The sequence below is a fragment of the Sparus aurata genome, chromosome 5, assembly GCF_900880675.1.
Source record: "Sparus aurata chromosome 5, fSpaAur1.1, whole genome shotgun sequence".
Taxonomy (NCBI): domain Eukaryota; kingdom Metazoa; phylum Chordata; class Actinopteri; order Spariformes; family Sparidae; genus Sparus; species Sparus aurata.
In genome coordinates this window covers 28,610,993-28,631,578 of record NC_044191.1, presented here as the reverse complement: position 1 = coordinate 28,631,578, position 20,586 = coordinate 28,610,993, and the positions used below count along the sequence as shown (strand labels likewise).

The 20,586-nt window shown below is 46.2% G+C and overlaps 1 protein-coding gene across 1 annotated transcript; it reads left to right on the top strand.

Annotated features, from left to right (window-relative positions):
• The first annotated feature begins 2,880 nt into the window (after positions 1–2,880).
• On the top strand, positions 2,881–20,182 carry mapk4 (mitogen-activated protein kinase 4). The gene is given in 10 exon segments (XM_030415830.1): positions 2,881–3,994; positions 5,094–6,668; positions 7,602–7,777; positions 12,500–12,644; positions 14,562–14,644; positions 14,889–14,967; positions 15,227–15,446; positions 15,821–15,986; positions 16,240–16,881; positions 16,883–20,182. Coding segments are annotated over 9 exon segments (2,184 nt in total). The 5' UTR covers positions 2,881–3,994; positions 5,094–6,301; the 3' UTR covers positions 17,189–20,182.
• Positions 20,183–20,586: the final 404 nt, after the last annotated feature.

The following is a 20,586-nucleotide window of genomic DNA, read 5'->3' as shown; positions in this document are numbered from 1 at the left end:
AAGCTAGGAGTCGAGCGGGGTGAGCATTTCTATACTTTTTCCAATACAACCTCCACCCCCGCCTGTAATCACAATGTAACCGCTGACCCATCATCTAATGGCTTATTGCATTTAGCAAACTATTCAGCAGCATTTCTGTAAAATTCCACTAAAGGGCTGATGAAATAAAGTAAATTGACTGTGAGGTCTCGGGGTTGTCGAGAGATGAGAGAGAGAGACATTTTTAACACTCCTGCCGGGCTCTCGGGGATGATGTGGATTCCAATCTCCACCGCTGCAGCAGAAATAGCGCACAAAAACCAGAACTATCTCTCCTCGTCTCTTTACACCGGGTTCATCACATTAGTTGACTCTTGGGTCTCGGTTTTATCTTCAGCCTCTCTCCTCTCTGTTAATCCTGTAACACCCCTGCCTGCATAATCATTATCACATTCATTGTGACCTGCCATCTCTTTCTTTTTTTTGTACTCTCGTAAGAACACTTGTACTAAACCCAGACTGTGGGACTTAAAGGAAAGTTCACCCAACAATGATCATTCGGTCATTATCAGTCATCCTCATGTAGATGGAAAGTTGGGTGAAGTTTAGCGGTCCACAAAACATTCGGCAGCTGAAGCATCACAACAGCATCGCCTAAAAACATAGAATGGCTCCATGCATTGCATACAGTGTAATCCAAGTCTCCAGGAGCCCCCTGAGATCCCAAATTGATTTGAAAACAGACATTTTTTACACTCTTGATGCACGGCTGAAATTTTAGCCTTCAGACAGCATGCACACTAGCTATTATTAGCAGCTACAATGTAGAATTTAGCGGATGTGCAGCATGGAGCCTTTTTATATTTTCTTTTATGTTGTTTTACTGCAAGCCGCCAGCTACTGCAGTTGTTTAGCAAAATGCTACAACGCTATTTGGCTGTGAAGCTCCAGAAGACTACAAAACTTTATGTGATATTCCATTTTTGGGTGAACTTATCCTTTAAACTATCACACAATACCGCCACAAGACGTTGCAAACATCGGAGAAACTGTTTTTGCTCCTGTTGTGCTCTCTCTCCATCTTCATGAGGGCAGACAGCCCACACAGTGCACCAAGTTCACACAGTTTCCTTGAGTTGTCGAAGTGGTTTTGGTAAAAAGTAAGACAGAAACAGAAAATCACTCTAGGAGTGAAACTGCATGGGTAGCTTTTCCATTTGCTATCACAGTGTTGTTCTGTTTAGTTCTCCTCTCGTTTCTAATGATCGCTGACCTGAAAAAGTTAATTTCACTGATGGAGTTTTGTGGAACAACGACGCGGCTGAAATGAACGGACTCTGTCAGAGATGTAATGCTCTGCAGGAAACTTACAAAGTGGGGTTTGGGCCAGTAGAGTGTGAAATTGTTTAATTTCATCATGCTATTATAGATAAGAAATAATTTAATGGAGTTTCTCATTTTTCATTTTCTTTGGCATTTGGCTTTTTTTTTTTTACACATAATCAGACATTTCCAGTAAAATCAGGCTGTTTTCAAGTATACGCACTCCATCTCCACTTTCACCAAAATTACATTTCATTGTCACTCCCTCCATGACCATATCTCTCTACAAGGGAGACTTTACTCCGCATTGCCGCCATGATATAATGTTAGCAGTTAACGTTTCTGAACATCACATCCGGAGGTGGAACGTACGTTTTTAGAGTCAACAGGCAACAAACCACAGGCTATCTTTTACAAGGCACCACGGCGTTTCATTATTTGTAGATGTGATATTTTGAAAGAGGAATTCAGGTGGATCACCAGCCACGTTTCTGGCAACCAAACCAGATATTAGTAACAGGAAGTTGTGGCCAGCCTCCAGCTGTTTTTTGTGGTGCCAAAACTGAATATTTCTGAGTCGACCTCGGAAGATTTCCTGCGGTGACCGAAAGCTATATTTTTCACGGGATGTCCAGACATTTACAGCAACGTTTGTGGCGACCAAAACAGGTATTTTGAGCCAAACCCTGATGTTTTCCTAACCCTAACCATTTTTTAAAACTTTTTTTTAAGCACAGCATTCTGACAAGGGAAAAACATGGAGACGGTCTGACGTATCTTTGTTTGCAGAAACGTCGGCTGCTAAACTTGGCTAACATTAACTCTGGTGGCTGGGTTGCTTTACTCTGCTATTTTTTACTCATCCTTGCTGCAGTAAAAAGAAAAGAAATGAAAAATAAGGCTCATCATTCACCATGAACACAGGCTCCTCTCTGGGGGGGGGGGGGGGGGGGGGGGGGGGGGGGGTCTCAAACCCCCCCGGTCCTGCACATGTCAGGACTGTAGATGGCTCTGATAAGATAATCGAGGCTGGAGGCTGGTTCGGGTTTTAGAGACCAGGAGAGCAGATAAGTGAGGTCAGGAGAGAGAGAGAGAGAGAGAGAGAGAGAGAGAGAGAGAGAGGTACTTAATCACCCATGGTGCAGTGTGTGTGAGTGTGTGTGAAGGTCTAGTAGATGGTGTATCAGACTGGGGGTGATCCGTCCTCTCTCCTCCTCTCCTCTCTCCTCCTCTCATCACTCCCGAGCAGCGCGGACACAGAGCGGACAGTCGCCCACAGTACCCGGCTCTGTAGCAGCCGCCTCTGGGCTTATCTCATCTCGGCGGATCGCTCCCGGTGCCGACCCGTACCGGCTTGCCTCTCCCTCCCCGAATCATCACACACACATACACACACACACAATCACACACACACACACACACACACACACACACACACAAAGGGAGAGACAGAGATGCGGTCGCTTTTCACTTTTCTTCGCTTCCAAGGATCTCTCACATCTTTTTTTGGTGTGTGTGTGGGTTCCTCCGGCGGATCTTTTGTCTGCGGACGGCGGGGCTGCGGCTGCGTGAGTACGGATCGCTTGCTGTTGTTATCTGTGCGTGTATTTTCTTTCTTCCTCCGCTTGTTATTGCGCCCCAGCTCTGATACCGAGATGGATCAGATAACGAGGGGGAGCTGGATGAGGTGGGAGAAGAAGAAGAAGAAGAGAGAGAAGAAGAAGGAGAAGAAGGAGCACGAGCTGGTGGCACTACTTGTTCTACTTATTCTTCTTTCTGTACATGGGCTCTAATTTTTCTTTTTATTATAATTAGATCAATCTCACTGTTTTTGTTCTCTCAGAGGGGCGTCACTGGAGTCTGGAGACACACACACACACACACACACACACACACACACACAAAGGCAGCAGCATGAAGCCAGTGTGCAGAGAGGATGCAGCGTTTCCACAGTGCAACAACAAAAAAAACGCCTGTTTGGAAGTAAATAGAGAAAGAAAAAGAAAGAGAGAGAGAGAAAGGAAACAGAGGCAGCTGCACACAGCCAGACTACAACAGGATGTGTTTGTTCACATGGTGTCACCTGCACATGTGTCAACATCACACTGGCTCACAGTGGAGAGAAGCTTTACTTTCATGTATTACATTTTATTCTCACTCAACCTAAATTAAAGGCAGTTCGTTTGTTTGTTGTTGTTTTTCAAATCCACCGTCATATGATGCGATTTGTGATCCACAACTCCAGATATTCACTGTTTTCGACTGCACCGCATCACCAAACTGCAAATGGTTCTCATTCATATTGAAGATTCTCGTTGCATAACCCCGAAGAAATATGGAGTATAAACGCACAGAGAGAGAAAGAGAGAGAGAGAGAGAGAGAGCACCAAGCACCATCTCCAGTGGTTATGCATAATGCATTAAGTTAGCTCAGCTGCACCTCCCACCCAGCACACCACTGTCAGCGCTCCCCCCCTTCTCTCTCTCTCTCTTTGAGTCCCTCTCCTCTCACCTTACAGTCAGGCCCCTGACCGAGGCCAGCACGGACACAGAGTGTGCGCTTGGAGTGCACTTTCAGTCCGGTTATTGTGTGCACCTCAGAATGGGAGAGGATAGATGGATTGTTTTTTTCAGTGCTTTTGTCATGACCTTTTTAATTTTTCAAGAGGTGGAAATAGAACTGAAATGTCAGGTAGGCCGAATCTCCTGTAATTTGCACAACAATGAAAATTCAGTCATTATCTGGTCACCCTCAGGCCGACGGAAAGTTCGGTAAAGGTTTGTCGTCCACAAAACATCTCTGGAGCTTCACGGCAAAAGAGCGTAAACAGCTGGAGTACGTGAGGATTTGTTTTAAAGGGTAAAATGGTAACAAAATGCCTGATGTGTCTCTCCGTGCAGCTCGCTTTGTGTAATCCAAGTCTGCAGAAGCCCTGAGATCCCAAATTGTTTTAATACAACGTTATTTACACCCTCAATACGTGGTTGAGCTGGTGCACCCACTTCAGCCGGTTTGCGCGCCAACACTTTTTAGCAGCTACAGTGAAGACTTCAGCCCAAAAAAGGGTGTAAGTAACATCTTTTGGACACAGCCTGGGATCTCAAGGATTTCGGAGACTTGGATTACGCCAGATGAGCTGCATGGAGCCACTTTCTGTATTATTTAATACTTTTTTTTGCATTTTAAAACAAGTCCCCATCTGCTTCGGTTGTTTCGGAGAATGCTGCAGCGCTGTTTTGCGGTGAAGCTCCAGAAAATAGCTCCGAAACTTCACCCGACTTTCCATCAGAAGGGGAAAAAAGTAAATAATAACTAGATTTTTTTCCATATTTGGATGGACTTATCCAAGAGCCAAAGATATTCACTTCACTGTCACAGTGGAGTGAGGAAACCAGAAAACACGCGCGTTTGAGAAGCTTGAATGAGAACATTTGGACTTTTTTTCCCTTGATTAATTACTCAAATGATCATCAAGAGAGAGAGTTAGGCTGTCGCTCAAAAGGATGCTGCCACGATAATCCCTCCCATCCTGTCAGATTGTCTCCGCTCTGAAATGTCAACAGTGTCATATAGCAGCAGATATTAAAGCCTCATTGAATTGATTATCCTCTCTAAGCACATTGAGTTACTGCTTGCAGATTAGGTTACGCTGCCATTGGGTGTTATGTAACGCTGACTCTCTTGCGACACGGACCCTGTTAACGCCGCGGCTCTGTTGCTGTGTAACTTTCTCCTTCAGCGTGTCTCTTCACCCCATTTCCTCTTTTTTTTTTCTCTTCCTCCCCAACAGCAGCAGCAGCAACAGCAGATGTGATGAGCGATGCAGCTAATAGCATCATCCTCCCACAGGCCTGATGCTGAAAATCCCTACATTCATGAGACAGCAACAGGAAGCGGATTACTGAGGGATTAAACGCATTGCACACGTATGCCCATTCTAGGATCTGAAAACCCAACTGTGGGTCTCAAAATGAATGAACTCGCCTGACTGACTGACTGACTGAGACCCTCCCTTGGTATCATGGAAGAAGAGGAGGAGCCGTCTCATTGAATGTAACTCACAGAGCCCCTCCCGTCTCGCTATCGAAGGCTTTGACTGGTCGATGAGGATTACGGATTTATAACCAACACAGCAGAGAGAAAAAGAGGGATAGAGAGAGAGAGAGAGAGAGAGGAGTGCAGAGCAGAGCCGGCTGTCTGCCTGCTGCTGTCCCATGATGCATCTACACATGTGAGAGCAGGATCAGCCTCACAGAGGGCTGTTTCTATGGATACCCCTGCCCTGGGTTGTATTAATAAGACTCACTGATATTCTGACTATCTGTGCGTGAGGAAAAAAAACACATTAAGAGAGATTAGAAGTGCATCCCGGCAGCTGAGGACAGCGCCGTTACGGGGCAGAGAAACGCCTCAAACGTGCCGTGGATGCTTCACCAACATGTGTCTGAACCTGTAGCTGCAACGTGGCGGATTGATTTCTTCTTCTTCTCCCTTTGATTTCTCTTCTTTTCCTTTATTTATTTTTTTTTCTTTCCCTGGCGTCCCATTTGTCGCTCCGTGTCTGCGGCTGCGTTCAGGAGAACAGCGGGGTTTGGTTTAAAAAGAGCGATTTGATAAGAATCTGCCCACACAGGACTGGAGGAGGAGGTGAAGATGATGCACAAAGACACCTCTGTGGCCATAGAGGACAAAACTTTTTATTTATTTTTTATTTTTTCTAACCAGCTTGCAATACTGAGCACACTGAGCACAGCTTGACATTCTGGATAAAATAATCCTCCTATAACCTTTGTGGGCCCCCTAAAAAAAACTGCCACCGCCTCTCACCAGACTTGTTATCGCACTGACATCCAACATGCACCAGCTACCAGGAGAAGATTCAGGTCTCTAGTTCAGACTCCGGACTCACCAGCAAGATGTAACATTAAGCGCAAAAGAGAATTATAAAGCACTTTTAAACGTATCTTGAGGTACTTGGAATCTGTCCACTGAGCAATCATGGCCAGACAGGACGCCCCCCTCTTCCTCCACGGCTTTGACCTGGGGGGCCACTTCGTTGACCTCCGACCTCTCGGCGTAGGCGTCACGGGCCTGGTCCTCTCGGCTCTGGACCAGCGCACTGGACAGCGCGTGGCGATTAAGAAGCTGGTGATGCGCGACGCCGTGACGGTGAAACACGGCCTGCGGGAGGTCAAGATCACCCGGCGGCTGCTCCATGAAAACGTGGTGAGGGTTCACGAGGTCCTGGCGCCGTACGGACGACCTCTGCCCAGAGACCCGGCCCAGCTGAGCGCTCTGTACATCGTCCAGGAGTGCATGGAGACGGACATGGCTCGGCTGCTGGAGCAAGGGCCGCTGCACACAGGTACGGGAAGCCGAGGGGAAAAATATGAAATGATAAAGAAACGCAAAATACTGTTTTCTTTTGCTGACGACGGTTAAAGTCCAGTTTTCAGCACAGTGTGTTGCCTCGTGCTCGCTGGTGTTTTGTTGCTGTGCAGCTGGCTTTGTTTGCGCTGTGATTTATTGGATCTGGTGACAAAGCTTTTGAGACACTTTCTTTTACTGAGACAGCACTTCATCATCCACATCCAAAAGACACACGGTTCGATATAACATTGCATTTATTTATGTCTCAGCTTGCTTGTGTTGAGTGAGACAAACCATGTTTTTTTTTGGTGTGTTTTTACATCAGAAGATCAGAATCATGCCCAGAATGTGCTCGTTGAACATGTGTTTGATTTATTCTTTCATGTTGAGTTTTTAAATAGGACACGTGTGTAGGGCTGCGCAATTAATGGCAATATTAGCAAAGTTGCAATATGGAGTGCAATAACCAAAGACTCTGAAGCTGTGATTCTTTTATTGAATAAGCGTAAAATGTGTGACAAAACAGCATTATAGAGTCCTGCAGTGCTGCAGAGATGCCTTGGCCTACACATCTTGGATTATCAAAATACTTGGTGAATACATTTCTTACGATCAACTGTCGAATAGAGCCCTGACTGTTAAATTGATACCAATGTTGGCTTATGTCACAATCACATTTAAGGGATCATATATATCGAAATCTTTTCAATGTCGATATTGGCATCGGACGGAAAACGTTTATATTGCTCGGGCTCTGTTATCGAATATCTGACTCATTTTTGCAGCTTTTACTGAGGAATAACAGAGTAAAATGCCGAAAAAAAGGGCACACATTTTCTAATTTCCACATAAAATGTATTGACCGGCTCAGTCATAAGCCTCGTTGCGTAGGAACAGACGCGTCCTGATGCCTTTTGCCCTTGAACAGGTCACGCCACGCTGCTGTTCTACCAGCTGCTGAGGGGACTGAAGTTCATCCACTCTGCGAACGTCCTGCACCGAGATCTGAAGCCCGCCAACATATTCATCAACACGGACCAACTGCTGCTCAAGATCGGAGACTTCGGGCTGGCCAGGATAGTCGACCCTCACTACTCTCACAAGGTACACAAACTGTCCGTATGTCTGGAAGTCTCTTCACTCTCAACTCGAGCAGATCCCTTCTCAGGTTTAGAAATCACGACGTTGGCTTGGTCATACATACTAGTAGCTGGATGTCTTCTCTTTCAGTAGCGCTTGTACAAACATTCCCAGCCTCAACCTCGTCACTCTTAGTGATATTTGTCTCGGGCATGCGAGTGTAGCAAATGTGCCAAGTGTTCTTTTTGACGAGAGGCCAATCGCCCCGCCTGTGATCATCGTTCTCACTGGGCTCATGCTCTAAACAAGCTTCAAATTAATTTCAGGAATCCCTAATCTTCCGAGGACGAAGCCAGAATAAAAGTTTTTCATCTCCTCCCGCGTAGTATTGGCCGACACGGATTTAATTAGAGAGCAGCGCGGCTTTGATACGCGTCCTGTCATACTGGGAATATCCATGTCAGGAGAAGCTGATAAAGTTCAGAGGGTTTCTTTCCCCCCTCGCTCTCAGTCAGCCTGCCGACGGATGAAGGCAGGAAGTGTATTGTATTATTAAACGTTATCTCTGCTCTCCTCCTACTGAGGTAGAGCTGGGGGAGAGATAGTGGCCCCTTGAGCCGTGGCCCCTGTGTGGTTATCATCAGACGGCTGGATGGATACACTATGACACACTGTTGCGTGAGAAAATCAGGAGGTTTTTGCACGCACGCTTTGTCGCACACATCACAACTGAATCTTCAGAATAATTGATCCGTCTCTCTGATGTCCCCTCCTGAATTTCCAAACCCCGAGCTCTAAGAAGTGCGCAGAAGAAGCGTTCTCAGCGTTGCCACCGCACTGCAGCCGAGACGACTTCCGTGACTGACATCTCCGATTACACATCTCCGTGTCTGATGTCTTCGACCTGTGTCTCTCTCTCGCATCAGGCTGAAGCCCTGCTATTACAATAACGTCTTCTTCTCTTCACCCTGTCATTAACCTGTCCGACGCAGACGAAGGCTTCTGAGAGATTAACGCGACAATTTACCTCTCCATTGTGCTTGCGCTAAGATCCCACAGCAACACTGTAACACTAGCAGGGCAGGATGTGTGTGTGTGTGTGTGTGTGTGTGTGTGTGTGTGTGTGTGTGTGTGTGTGTTTGTATGATTGCATGTATTTTTTCTGGGCCTGTGCGTGTGGAGAGGAGCTCTCGTGAAAGGCGATCTTTGTCAGAGCAGAACACGGGACTGGGGATCAGCTGGGCGCAGACACAGGGGTTTGGAGAGGAGGAGGTGGAGGAGGAGGAGGCAGGGAACAGATCAGGAGCAAGGGTGAGGAAGATGGGGGTCATGGAAGGGTGGAAAAAGGGGAAAGAGAGGTTAAATGTACAAAGGGAGAGAAAGAGCAAAAGGGGCAAAGAGGAGACAAGAGGGGGAGGGGGGAGGACGAGAAAAAAAAAGATGAAAAGCGAGGGAGATGAAGGGAGCGTGGTTCGAGCAGGACAGCGGAGACAAGGTTTTACTTCTGTCTCATTCTGTCCCCCGCCGACTCTGTGTGAGTGTGTTTGGATGTCTCTGCTCTCACACTGCGTACCCACAGAAAGTGCTCCAGAGAACACAATGTTCAGGCTCCAGACAGACAGACAGACAGACAGACAGATTGATACATAGATGAATAGATGTTATTTTTCCCTCTTCTGGTGCTGCAGCACAAGCCTCTCTTCAAAGCTTTGATTGCAGGGACGCATTAATAACCAACAACAGTGCTATCTGCAAATTTACACTCCAGTTTACCAGAAAAAACACAGCCACGGTTCTGAATTGTTCCCGGATTTTGTTGGATGGAGTCCGTCCCCGGCCGATCGCGTGTGTGTTCGCCAGCAGAACACTTTGTCGTCGCCCGTTAGCGCGAGATTGTGTCGCGGCGTCAGGAGTTATGTGTGTGCGCGCGCGCGTGTGCATGTAAGATGATGCCCTGGGCTTGTTTGTGATGCAGCGTTGACACCGAAAGCAGATGCCTGCAGTGAACGTGCTGGCTGCCTTTCTCTTGTGTTTAATAATTCAAAGCCAATTCAGAGCTGGCTTTTTTTTTTTTTTTCAAAACATTTTGTGGTAATGGACGTGGGCAGTGTTGACCTCAGCTGCGATGGAAAATGCATAAATAGTATCAACTTACATATTGAGCCATAAACCAGGACTGGTCCCTGTATGCCGCCTGGCTGCATGACTCTTTAATAAGTCCCTGCATCACAGTCAAACTTAGTCTAGTTTTATGTGATGTTTGACGCACCAAAGTGGGAGGGTCAGAGTGTTACCCCAGTGTTTTTTATTTTAATTTTTTTTTTCGGCCTTTATTGATAGAACAGCTTGAAGACATGACAGGAAACAGGATAAGAGAGAGGGGGAGTGACACAAAGGGCCCCAGGCCGGGACTCGAACCCGGGTCAGCTGCAGCAAGGACAAAGCCTCGGAACATGGGACACCTGCTCTACCAACTGAGCTAAACGGCGCCCCGCTCCAGTGGTTTTTAAGGCAAACTGACTCCGCAGTGGCTGTTTGACCAGCGCCGGCGACTATGCAGACAAACATTTGCTCAGAGAGATGACAGAAAGGTTGAGAGGAGAGAGTGAAGAGAAACAGAGACTGAAAAAACATTATTTGCGATGTTGTTTACAGTCTTCTCCAGTAGGAACTTTCTGTGTGTGTGTGTGTGTGTGTGTGTGTGTGAGCCAGCGTCACCTGCTGGGCTGCATCTGCCCAGAAATTCTTCATGACCTGGATGAAGGACGGAGGAGAAAAGGTGAGCGAGAGCGTTCGAAAAGAAAGTGAGGGAGACAGTGGGAAGGTTAAGGTTGCGATTTCCTGGAAACATGGTGAGACGAGAATGGGGGGTGGGGGGGGATGGAACAGGTGAGAAAGGAGGTGAGGCAGGCAGGGTGGCATGAGGAGACAGATGGGGTGAAGTGGCGAAGGAAGAGAGAAGAGGGAGGGGGAGACGTAGCCGCCGGAGGGTGACGCAGAGAAACGCTGAGGTGAGGTGAGATGAAGGGAGCGCGTGGTGCTGACACCCGAGGAGGAAGGAAGAGAAGGAGAGAAGAAACGCTGATGAAACTCAGGCCTAAATATGTGTCTCTCTCTCTTCCAACCAACTTTCGAAGCCGTTTTCTAATGAACTCACGTGAACTACGTTGTGCTGTGGTACATGAAACACGGGCCAGCCTATCAGAAGCTCGCCAGGGAGAGCTCAGATGTAGGGAACGGTGAGCGCGGAGGGGGAGAGAGGGAAAGACAAGGTGAGTGTATGTCTGTCGGGCCATCAGCGAGCGCTCAGCATCAGTTTTCTGCTCCGTCATCCGCTGGCACACGCAGGCAGCGAGGAGGGAGGGCGGTAAATAAGGTGCAGCGTAGGCCCGAGCAGGCATTAGGAGAGAGGGATGGAGAGAGAGAGAGAGAGAGGAAGTGGAAAAGGAGATGCTGCTGGAGTAATGAGAGGAAACGAGAGAAGAAGGAGGAGGAGGAGGAGGAAAGAGTGGAGAGAAGTTAGTTTGTATTCACAGCTTTCTCGACAGGGCGACTCATCTTGCATTCAGGGAGTCGTGTGATGTAATGAAAGCTGGTCCAAAAAAGACTCCTAAAGCCAAATTGACATTTGAAAAAAAAAAAATTTTCGGCCAGGCTGAATTCTTCTAGGTGGCGGCAGATTGCTGGAAGGGATGTATAAGTGGGAACATTGGCGTGGGCTCAGTATGAATAAAGGGATCTGAATCATGCCCCAAACCCTCTGAACGAGACTTAGTTCACTGTATAAGTATATTTTTTTGCCATCTTCAAATAAGAAGAAACTTGCCTCTCAGCTGTCAAGAAAAATGTAATTATCAGAGGCACTTATTTTTTTTTCCCTCCCCTGCTTCCTGTGGTGTGATGTTACACGCGTCCCAAAAATAATTGTAACTGGTGTGGAAGAAGATCACAGAGCAATTTTTTGACATCCAGTTTGAGTGTGCAAACTCATCTCGGCCGGGATAAATCCCATGCTGTCTCCGTGGCGTAAGTCCTAAACAGAGTACAGAGGGAGAACGGTGAACAGCGAGATGGAAAATGGAAAGAGCAGAGATTTTTTATTTTTTTAGGGGGGTGGGGGGGCTCTTTCCCAACTGTGAAAATCACAAAATCCAGCAAAAAGTGTACAAAAATAGTGTGTGAGTTATATTTAATCTCATTACACAGCGAGTGAATCTGGTTTGCAAGCGAGTTCGCCCGCCTGCAGCTCATCTCCATGCAAGGCGCCCGTCCGTGTTACTCATGAGGTGAACATTTACAGAAGTAAAAAGGCCTTGTTCGGAGCAGCGCTAATGAGAGGACGCTGTTGTTGCGGCGCAGATCATCAGAGCAGGTGTCTGCATGTCAAGTTCCTGATGCAGGAGCCGGCTTCCGTCACCGCACACACGACCACAAAATGATGACATCTTCGTGGGTGTAAAATAAAAAAATATCAGTTGTGAGCTCGAGTTTCCTTCTTTTTTTTTTTTCATTTATTTCTTTTTTCGTGGCTGACATTACTGACTTTTACAATGCTTGCACTCACACGCAACAAAAATAGCTACCGCAAGAACTGCCAGCTGGATTGTGATGAATATGAGCAACTCGAACACCAGTGGGCCTATCTGTTGCATCCTCCTCACTAATGGAACTACAGCACACCATTCTGATATCGTCTAACTTCCTCTTCCTTCCCTCGCCCCCCCCCCCCATCACCTGCTTCTCCAGGGCTATCTGTCCGAGGGTCTGGTAACTAAGTGGTACTGTTCCCCCCGTCTGCTCCTGTCCCCCAACAACTACACCAAGGCCATAGACATGTGGGCTGCTGGCTGCATACTGTCGGAGATGCTCACCGGACGCATGCTGTTCGCAGGTACTGTCTCTCACACAGGCTCTCTGCCAAAACACTGCCATCGTGACCTTGACGTCCCTCAGCAACGCTGTGATTGCTTATCATCGATTTGACGACATGATTAGCTACGATTGTATCATTGATATTTAGCAGAAACATCTTATTCAAAGGGTCCTGCAAGATCTTTTGGGGGAAAATGTCCAGGAACGGGTGCTATTTCTGATGTTTTACACATCTACTGTATGTAGGCTGAGTTGTGGCTCCCATGGAGGACAGTGCATGTCACAGATAAGATGAACATTTAGATAAATGTATCTGCACAGCTTTAACTCTTTTTAAACATGCAGAAAGTCACAGTTTAACATCTGCAGCGTGGGTATGCTGAGTATGAGACAGTGACACCAGACCAGCTTAGCAATGACAAGTGAACACAGCAGCACAATCGGGTAAATCACTCGTATTCAAACACGTCTTTTGTGTCCTTTGTTTGCGTGTGTAAAGTTCTGTCAGAAATCAGAAATGCAAAGGAAAAAGGGTGCTGAAAGACTTCATCACAAGGTGACATCAGACGAGAGCTAAGGAGAGTCTCTCTCTCCACGGTGTCCTCCACCAAAGATGGACTTTATTCTCCTTCTGCAGGCTACTTCTTTGCCTGACCAGAATAACAATGACGATAAAGAAATTGTGGCTGTCTGCAGCTGATGTAGTTCCTCCTGACAGGCCGATTTGACCTCCACCAGCCCTCTACGCCACAGGAGAGATGGTTCCACGAACCCACTCGCGTCATCCGTTCCCTGGTGCTCCCGTCCGCTAGACTTTCACACGTCCACTGTTAGAGATGCTTGGCTTGCTCTTCACCGAGCCAGCAGAGTATACATGCACGGGACAGTATATTTTTTTCATTGCACTCTCATTCAAATACACTGCCACTGCTTGCTTACGGTGGTGAATGTGTTGGTATAGCACCACCTGCTGGTGTCCATCGGCTTGACGAACACATTCAAAGGGAAAAATGCTGCTGCACCGGTCTGAGCTGAAACGTTCAAGCATCACCTCTGGTTTTGATAAGCGACTTTAAAGTATTTGTTTTCAACCTGTTGTTAAGAGTAAAATGCGTAAATTTTGGGACTTTTCTTAGAGTGATGGCACTTGAATTTCCCCTCTGGGTGTCAGTAAATGGTGATCTTATCTTATCTTATCTTATCTAATCTTATCTTATCTTATGAGTTTCTTCCTCCTACAAACTCAACCTGGTATTTTAGGTTATAGTGGTTTAACAATAGGATTGTATCGTAGTCGGCATCAGTGTCTGCTAATATAAGATGGATGTGGGATTTGAGCAGTGCTGCCCAAAAGGTTGCACTGCAGAAACAAAATTTCCTGCTGCACAAAATACACTACCAACTGTGTTTGGGTGTGACCAGAAAGACGACATGCCTGAAATTTCCACCTTTAGCCTGTTTAACCATTAACCTTCTTGTTCTGTAAGTTGAGCTGGCGACAACAGCAGATGTTGAACATGAACATGTTATAGGTTAAGCTGCGACAACTCACTTTAGTGGCCTGCTGAGTGGAAAGTTAGATGGAAACTAGTTGGAAGTTTCCTGGAAATGTATTTAAGAAGTCACCAGCTATCAGCAACTGCTTATTGGAAAATAAATGTCAAACGTGTTGCTTGTTATTTACCCCCTACTCACCGTGACATTACCAGATCTGTAAGATGAACTGTTGCCAGTTTTTTTTTTGTAATGGCTGTCTGCAGCTGCCATCCGTATAATTTTTATCGCCCCTCCTTATCCTTCCATTTCTTTTCACCTGACAGCTCACACCTCCTGGTTATCCCTGTTTGACTCTAATTGGTCACCTCTTTTTCTGCTTATGTAACTGATCCTCAGTGTCTTCTCTGCTTGTCTCTGATTGGTCGGCTCCCTCTCCCAGGAGCTCATGAGCTGGAGCAGATGCAGCTGATTCTCGCCACCGTGCCAGTGCTGAGAGAGGAGGACAGGCAGGACCTGCTACAGGTGACTTCTCGGTGTCTGCAAGCTTATTGTTTAAATGTGGAACGGGGTGTCGTCATGCTCCCTTTGCAGCTTTAGACCAGACGAATTCAGTTTGCAGCCAAGGTTAAATGTGCGCATAACTCTCTCCAACTAGATTCTGCTTTGTAGAATCACAGCACCTTGACTACTCCTCAAGCACGTACAAAGAGAATTAACCACAGCAGAATGATGTGCATACCTTAACCCCACTGTCATTCTTTCCCAGGTGATGCCTTCGTATGTCAGTCATGGATGGAGAGTCAAGAAACCCTTCTCTGAATTGCTGCCTGAAGTGGATGCTCAGGGTGAGCGGAGGGAATTGAGTAGCGAGAGGAAAAGGGAGGTCAAGCAGTGTGTAATAGAATGGGCACAAATAAGAGTAATGGAAAAAAAAACATACAGATGGATGAAGAGATGATAGAGTAGCATAAAGAGGTTTGGAGGTCTAACACGTGTGATTTAGCCCTGAGAGAGTGAGACGAATGAAGATAACACACGTCATGGCCACCGCATTTTATTTATCTTCCTCTTCCATCCCCATTCTTCTTCTTCTTCTTCTCTCAGCTGTGGACTTCCTCGAGCGCATCTTGACCTTTAACCCCATGGATCGGCTGACGGCTGAAGCAGCGCTGTCCCACCCCTTCCTCCAGCAGTACTCATGTCCCGAGGATGAGCCCACCTCGACGCATCCGTTCCGCATCGAGGACGAGCTGGAGGACAGCCTCATCAACGAGCAGAGCCTCAGCAACAGCAACAGTCGGGCCTCCAGCATCCACTGGGAGAGGTGGGTTGATTGATCTTTGTATGGTGGTTTGTGGTCGGGAGGTTGAGGGACTTTTCCTCTTCATTTGTTATAATTCTTAATGAAAATTATTATTGTGTCAATTTGTGATTACTACTATAACATATTTGCTGCATTCTGGTCTGTCTTGTTGGTTTTATCGCCAAATAATCAAGTGGCCCTTTGTGTCGAAAAGCACAGTCTGACATAGATTTTGAACCAGTGCAGAGTCACATTTGTTTTTTGCCTTATTCACCAAGTCAGTCTATCTCACTTCACACATGGAGCACTGAAAAAATGGTAAGTCGACATATCATACCGAGCCTGTGGCACAGCAAAGTTATTACACGACTAAGACAAATGGCTCATTTCTGCAGGTACGAGAACAGCTTATCAACAGACGTGTCCTGGCAGCAGTCGGGTGGGAGGTGCCGCTGCATGCCCCCCGGCCACACCACATCTGACATGGGAGACACCACAGAGGACGAGGAGGTGCAGAGAGACCCCCGGGCCAGTTCCACCTCATTGTTAGAGGAGGCTCAGGTGGGATACGCTCTGTCATTTCCCTTTGTATCGACTGACTTGTACTTCAGTGTGACCATTATCTTAGACTTAAAGTAGAGTCGCGAAGAAGTTGGTAAAGCTGATCAGGTAAAGTGGTACAGTGACTGTTTCCAGTCACACGGTAAACATTGTTATGCTTCCAAATGGAATAAAATCCCTTCTTCATTACATTCCCCATGTTTCACCTCCTTCCTCCCCAACTGTCACCCCCCCCCCAATCTATCTCATATAGGTCGACCCACGCAAGTATTCCCACAGCAGCTCAGCCGAACGCTTCCTGGAAAACTCTCACTCCTCTCTGGAGCGGGCCTGTGGTTTGGGCTACGGGGAACTGGACTGTGGCCGCTCCTGTGACTACAAAGTGGGCTCCCCTTCATATCTGGATAAAATTGCCTGGAGGGAGGGTAAGCCTCAACACTACTCAGAGCCGAAGCTGATCCTGGATCTGTCTCACTGGAAGCGTAACACGAACAGCCTCCACGTGCCTGCCGAGCCTATCGGCGGCAGCGTGGAGGACCTGGGAGAGATGAAGGAGGAGGAAGCAGAGGAGGCGGAGGAGGAGGAGTCGGGGGATTTATTCCAGGAGATCTCCCGCTGGGTGGAGAGCACCCAGTCTCGTCTGCACTCGCCCAGTCCCAGTCCATCTTTGGAGCCCTCCTGCTACGCCTCCTCCCCGCCTCTTCCTCTCTCCCCGACTGACCTTCCAACTCCAGTCTTCCACTACGCGGAGGTTTTGCGACAACCATCAGCTGACTTTGACGAAGACAGACGAAGCCCGCTGCCCCCTGTCACGTCTTCCCCGAATTCCCTTCCCTGGCTCCTCCCCTCGTCTCCCACCTCTCCGCTGCCTCCCAAGACGCCTGTCACTGTGTCCCCCCCCCACCTCACCCCTTTTCCCTCTCCAAGAATCCCAACCCCTCTCCTCTACTTCCTCCATTCCTCAGCCAGCCAACGATGGCTCTTTGGAGTCACTTCCCATCAAGCAAAAAGAGCGGCTGTTCGACCTGGACGTGTTCATATCCCGAGCTCTGAAACTGTGCAGGCAGAATAGGGAGAAAGCTGACGGGAAGAAGGGGAAAGAGGGAGGATGGAGGGAAGAAAGCAAGCAGCCGAACATTAACAGAAAGGTGCCCAGGCTTCCAGAGCACAGGACTCCACCACCACAGACTCCCAACACGTGATGCTGAATTTCAACTTCCGGTGTCACCACAGCATAGCCTCGGCACTTCCAGATGCTCATAGTGCTTCTTCACAGAGTGAGGATCGAATACGCTGCTTAAAACATCAGAGCTTAGTGTTGGCAGCAGCTGTCTTTTTGTTACCAAACCCCTCACTTAAACAGGCAATCCTGCAGCTTTGTCAAGAGGTGCTCTGACGGCAATAAGAGGTCACAAAGCATTGGGGGGTAAATATTAATAACCGTTCTGCAAGGATTTGTTCCACGTGAGAACATTCAGAAATGCTTAGCTCATTGTGGCATTTGTGATCTTCTGTGACACAAACATTCAGCCCGCTACCAACCTTTTCCCTGGCTGTTGTGTGCTGGATAACACTAACCTACTGGCGAGGTATCGTTTAGTTTCTTTTAAGTTTGTGTTTCTATACGAGATTGCTTGCTGTGCGTCCGTCAGTCAGTCAGTCGTTCAGTACATTTTTGGACACGTCAGACAGTCTTCCAATGGTGATGTTCACCGAATAATGAAAGCGACACAGGGAATTTTTTTCCAGGTTTCTCTGAATGTATTAACTGAACAACAATCTGTGAAATGATGCTCTGTGGTGAACCATTTTAGTATTTGGTTTTAACACGCGTTGACCCAATGAGCTCTGTCACCGCGACATACCTTGTAAACTTGTATAAAACTGTTGTCATATTTAATTCTACGGTACATTTTTTTCGAGACTGTTGTTTGGCGCTGTTCTTGTGTCTGAAATATTCTTGTATTCTCTGTTGAACGCTAGAGCACAATTTTACTTTACTTCGGAGTGAGTTGTAGTTTTTTTATTTTACTTGGAACGCTTTTATGGTTAATAATTTATGATTACTCAGCAAACTTTGCTCTAGCTCAATCGTGCACCGAAAACAAGGTCATCATCTGCTGTGCACTTCACTGAACAGATACCATCCTCTCTGTACTAGGTGGCCAGATATCTGTCTTCAATCGCTGGCCACAGAAAAGCTGTAATGCAAATAACAGTAGCCTATATTTTGGAGAATGTAGATCCTTTGCAACCTTTATAGAAACTGATTTGTACTCAAACTCCTCTATGCTGCCTGCTTAATATATTAATAAACAGTATGGAACAGAAAATAACCAAAAACATATATTTTCAAATACTTTTCTATCTAGCGTGTCGGACAGTACTCCCAGAATGTTATGTATTCTGATCAAGGTCACCAAATCAGGTAAAGAGACGCAGTCAGATAAGTTATGAACAGATGAGGGCTGTTGGCTTGTGCCTCATACATTCTCAATCAACTGCATGTGACATTCATTTCACTTGTTGAGCGAATGGAGAGCATAAATGGCGTTAAAACCACTCGGCTGAACTAGTGCCAAAAAGAAATATTGTTAAATCCATGCGCCCCATATTCTGTTACCAAGAGGAAATAGCATTTCCACCATTCCTCATTTTGCTATTTGACATGTAATCCCTTGCTGTGGGTCAACCATAGACTGGACACAGTCAATGGGCTGTACTTACACAAGGGAAAGGCTATCACTAAGATGTATAAATGTCACTACCAGCACAGCTACAACACCCCAGAATAAGATGTGTTTTATCTCTCAGTCCAGCATCTGATATCCATTCTGTTTAGACTGACGTCCAGTCAGTTAGCAACAAGTCTGTCACACCTGATCACATTAAAGGAGACATATTATGATGATTTACAGGTTCATAATTTTATTTTGGGTTTAACGCTCCCAAAATTTTTTTTTAAAAGAAAAACCCCTCTTACCATGTCTCCGACGGCTCTGATGCGGTTCACCTTGGTAAGCTTCACTTCTACCACGAATACAGGCTGAATTATGTAAATGTGAGACGTGGGAACGTAGTGATGTCAGGAAGTCACAGAATTAAAGGCGTGGCTACTGACCTGATGTTCCAGGCACTTCAGGAGCAGTGTTTTCTGTGGGAAAAAAGACCTCCCTTTGGGCTTTTTAACCCACAAGACCTTTTACATGCACAAGAACCTACATAAAACATCAAAGCATAACATGTCTCCTTTAATAGGTTAAGCTGGCAAAGTTTTCTTTACAGCAGGTAACTGATGATGCTCATGTGACTTTGGTCTAAAAATGTTGACTTATTTGCACCTGTAAGCAGACCATCAGTGGCACAACGTAGTATGACTTCCTGACTAAGGATCGAGTCATATGTGACAATGCTAACAGTACAACTTAGGAAACAGCAAAGCCAGATGTATTCTTTTGTATTCACAGTAGACATATAGCACATTTAGAGTCACTAGCACAGTCAGAAATACAGGTTTTCCTCAGCGACAATAGAATCTCTGTCACCGTCAGTTTATTTTCATCATAATTTAGCTCAAGAATTTCACCACAGCTGGAGCAACTGAGAGAAGTAATATCCAAAATGTCCATTTCCTAATCGAGATACATTTATGTATTCAGAAATAGAAGCTGTGCTGCAGTCAAACTAATTACTACTTACTAATAAAAAGGAGTTTTTTCAACCTCTGCAGGTCTAACAATCACATTTTTCATCATTATACTGTTTCCTCTGCAGGTAAAACCAAAGCCAGCAATAACATCACCGACAAATAACACAACCATACTGTAACACGTATGGTTACTGAGCCGACGTTAGTTATTTTAAGTGTGTGAAGCAATGTAGAAAATGTGCCTCAGTACACCACAATGCTTCCAGCTTGCTGAATGTAACATATCCTCTCTCTGTTCTGCATGGCTTTCACAACTATTCGAATAGCTTCAACTCTGTCGTTTTGATGATGTGTCTCGTCGTTGAAAACTTTCTATTTCCGTGGACCGTGAGCTCTTATTCCTTTTGTACTCACGCTTCAAGGGAGCCTCAGCTTTTCATTTGAGGACAGCTTTGAGGTTTTTAAATGCTCAATATTGATTGATAGTATCTCTTTTTGCAGTTTCTGTTTTTGCTGAAAAAATAATAAAACAATACTTAAACTATTATTTGACCTTGTAGTTGTTGTTGTCTTGGCTCAATACAAATGTTGCTGGATAAGTTATTGAATGGTATTTTGTATTTGCTTTTATTTTTTTTTAGAGCCAAGTACATTTGATGGACCAATGCACAATATGTTGACATCCTCAAGATAGGCCATTATACAAAACTACCACGTAGTCCTCTTTGCTGTGGTGGTTTGCATTTCATGACAGCCTCTGCCACCCATATATGAATGTGTGTGTGAAAGGATGAGTGCTGGCTTGTGTTAAAAATTGCGTTTAGTGGTTGCTAAGTTTGCGGTCCATTCACCAGTGGACTAGAACGGTGATGGTGTGGATCTGCCTGGCTCTTGTCATTTAATGCAATGTATATGCAGCCTTTGGGGTACCTGAGGACCTGGGATCCATGT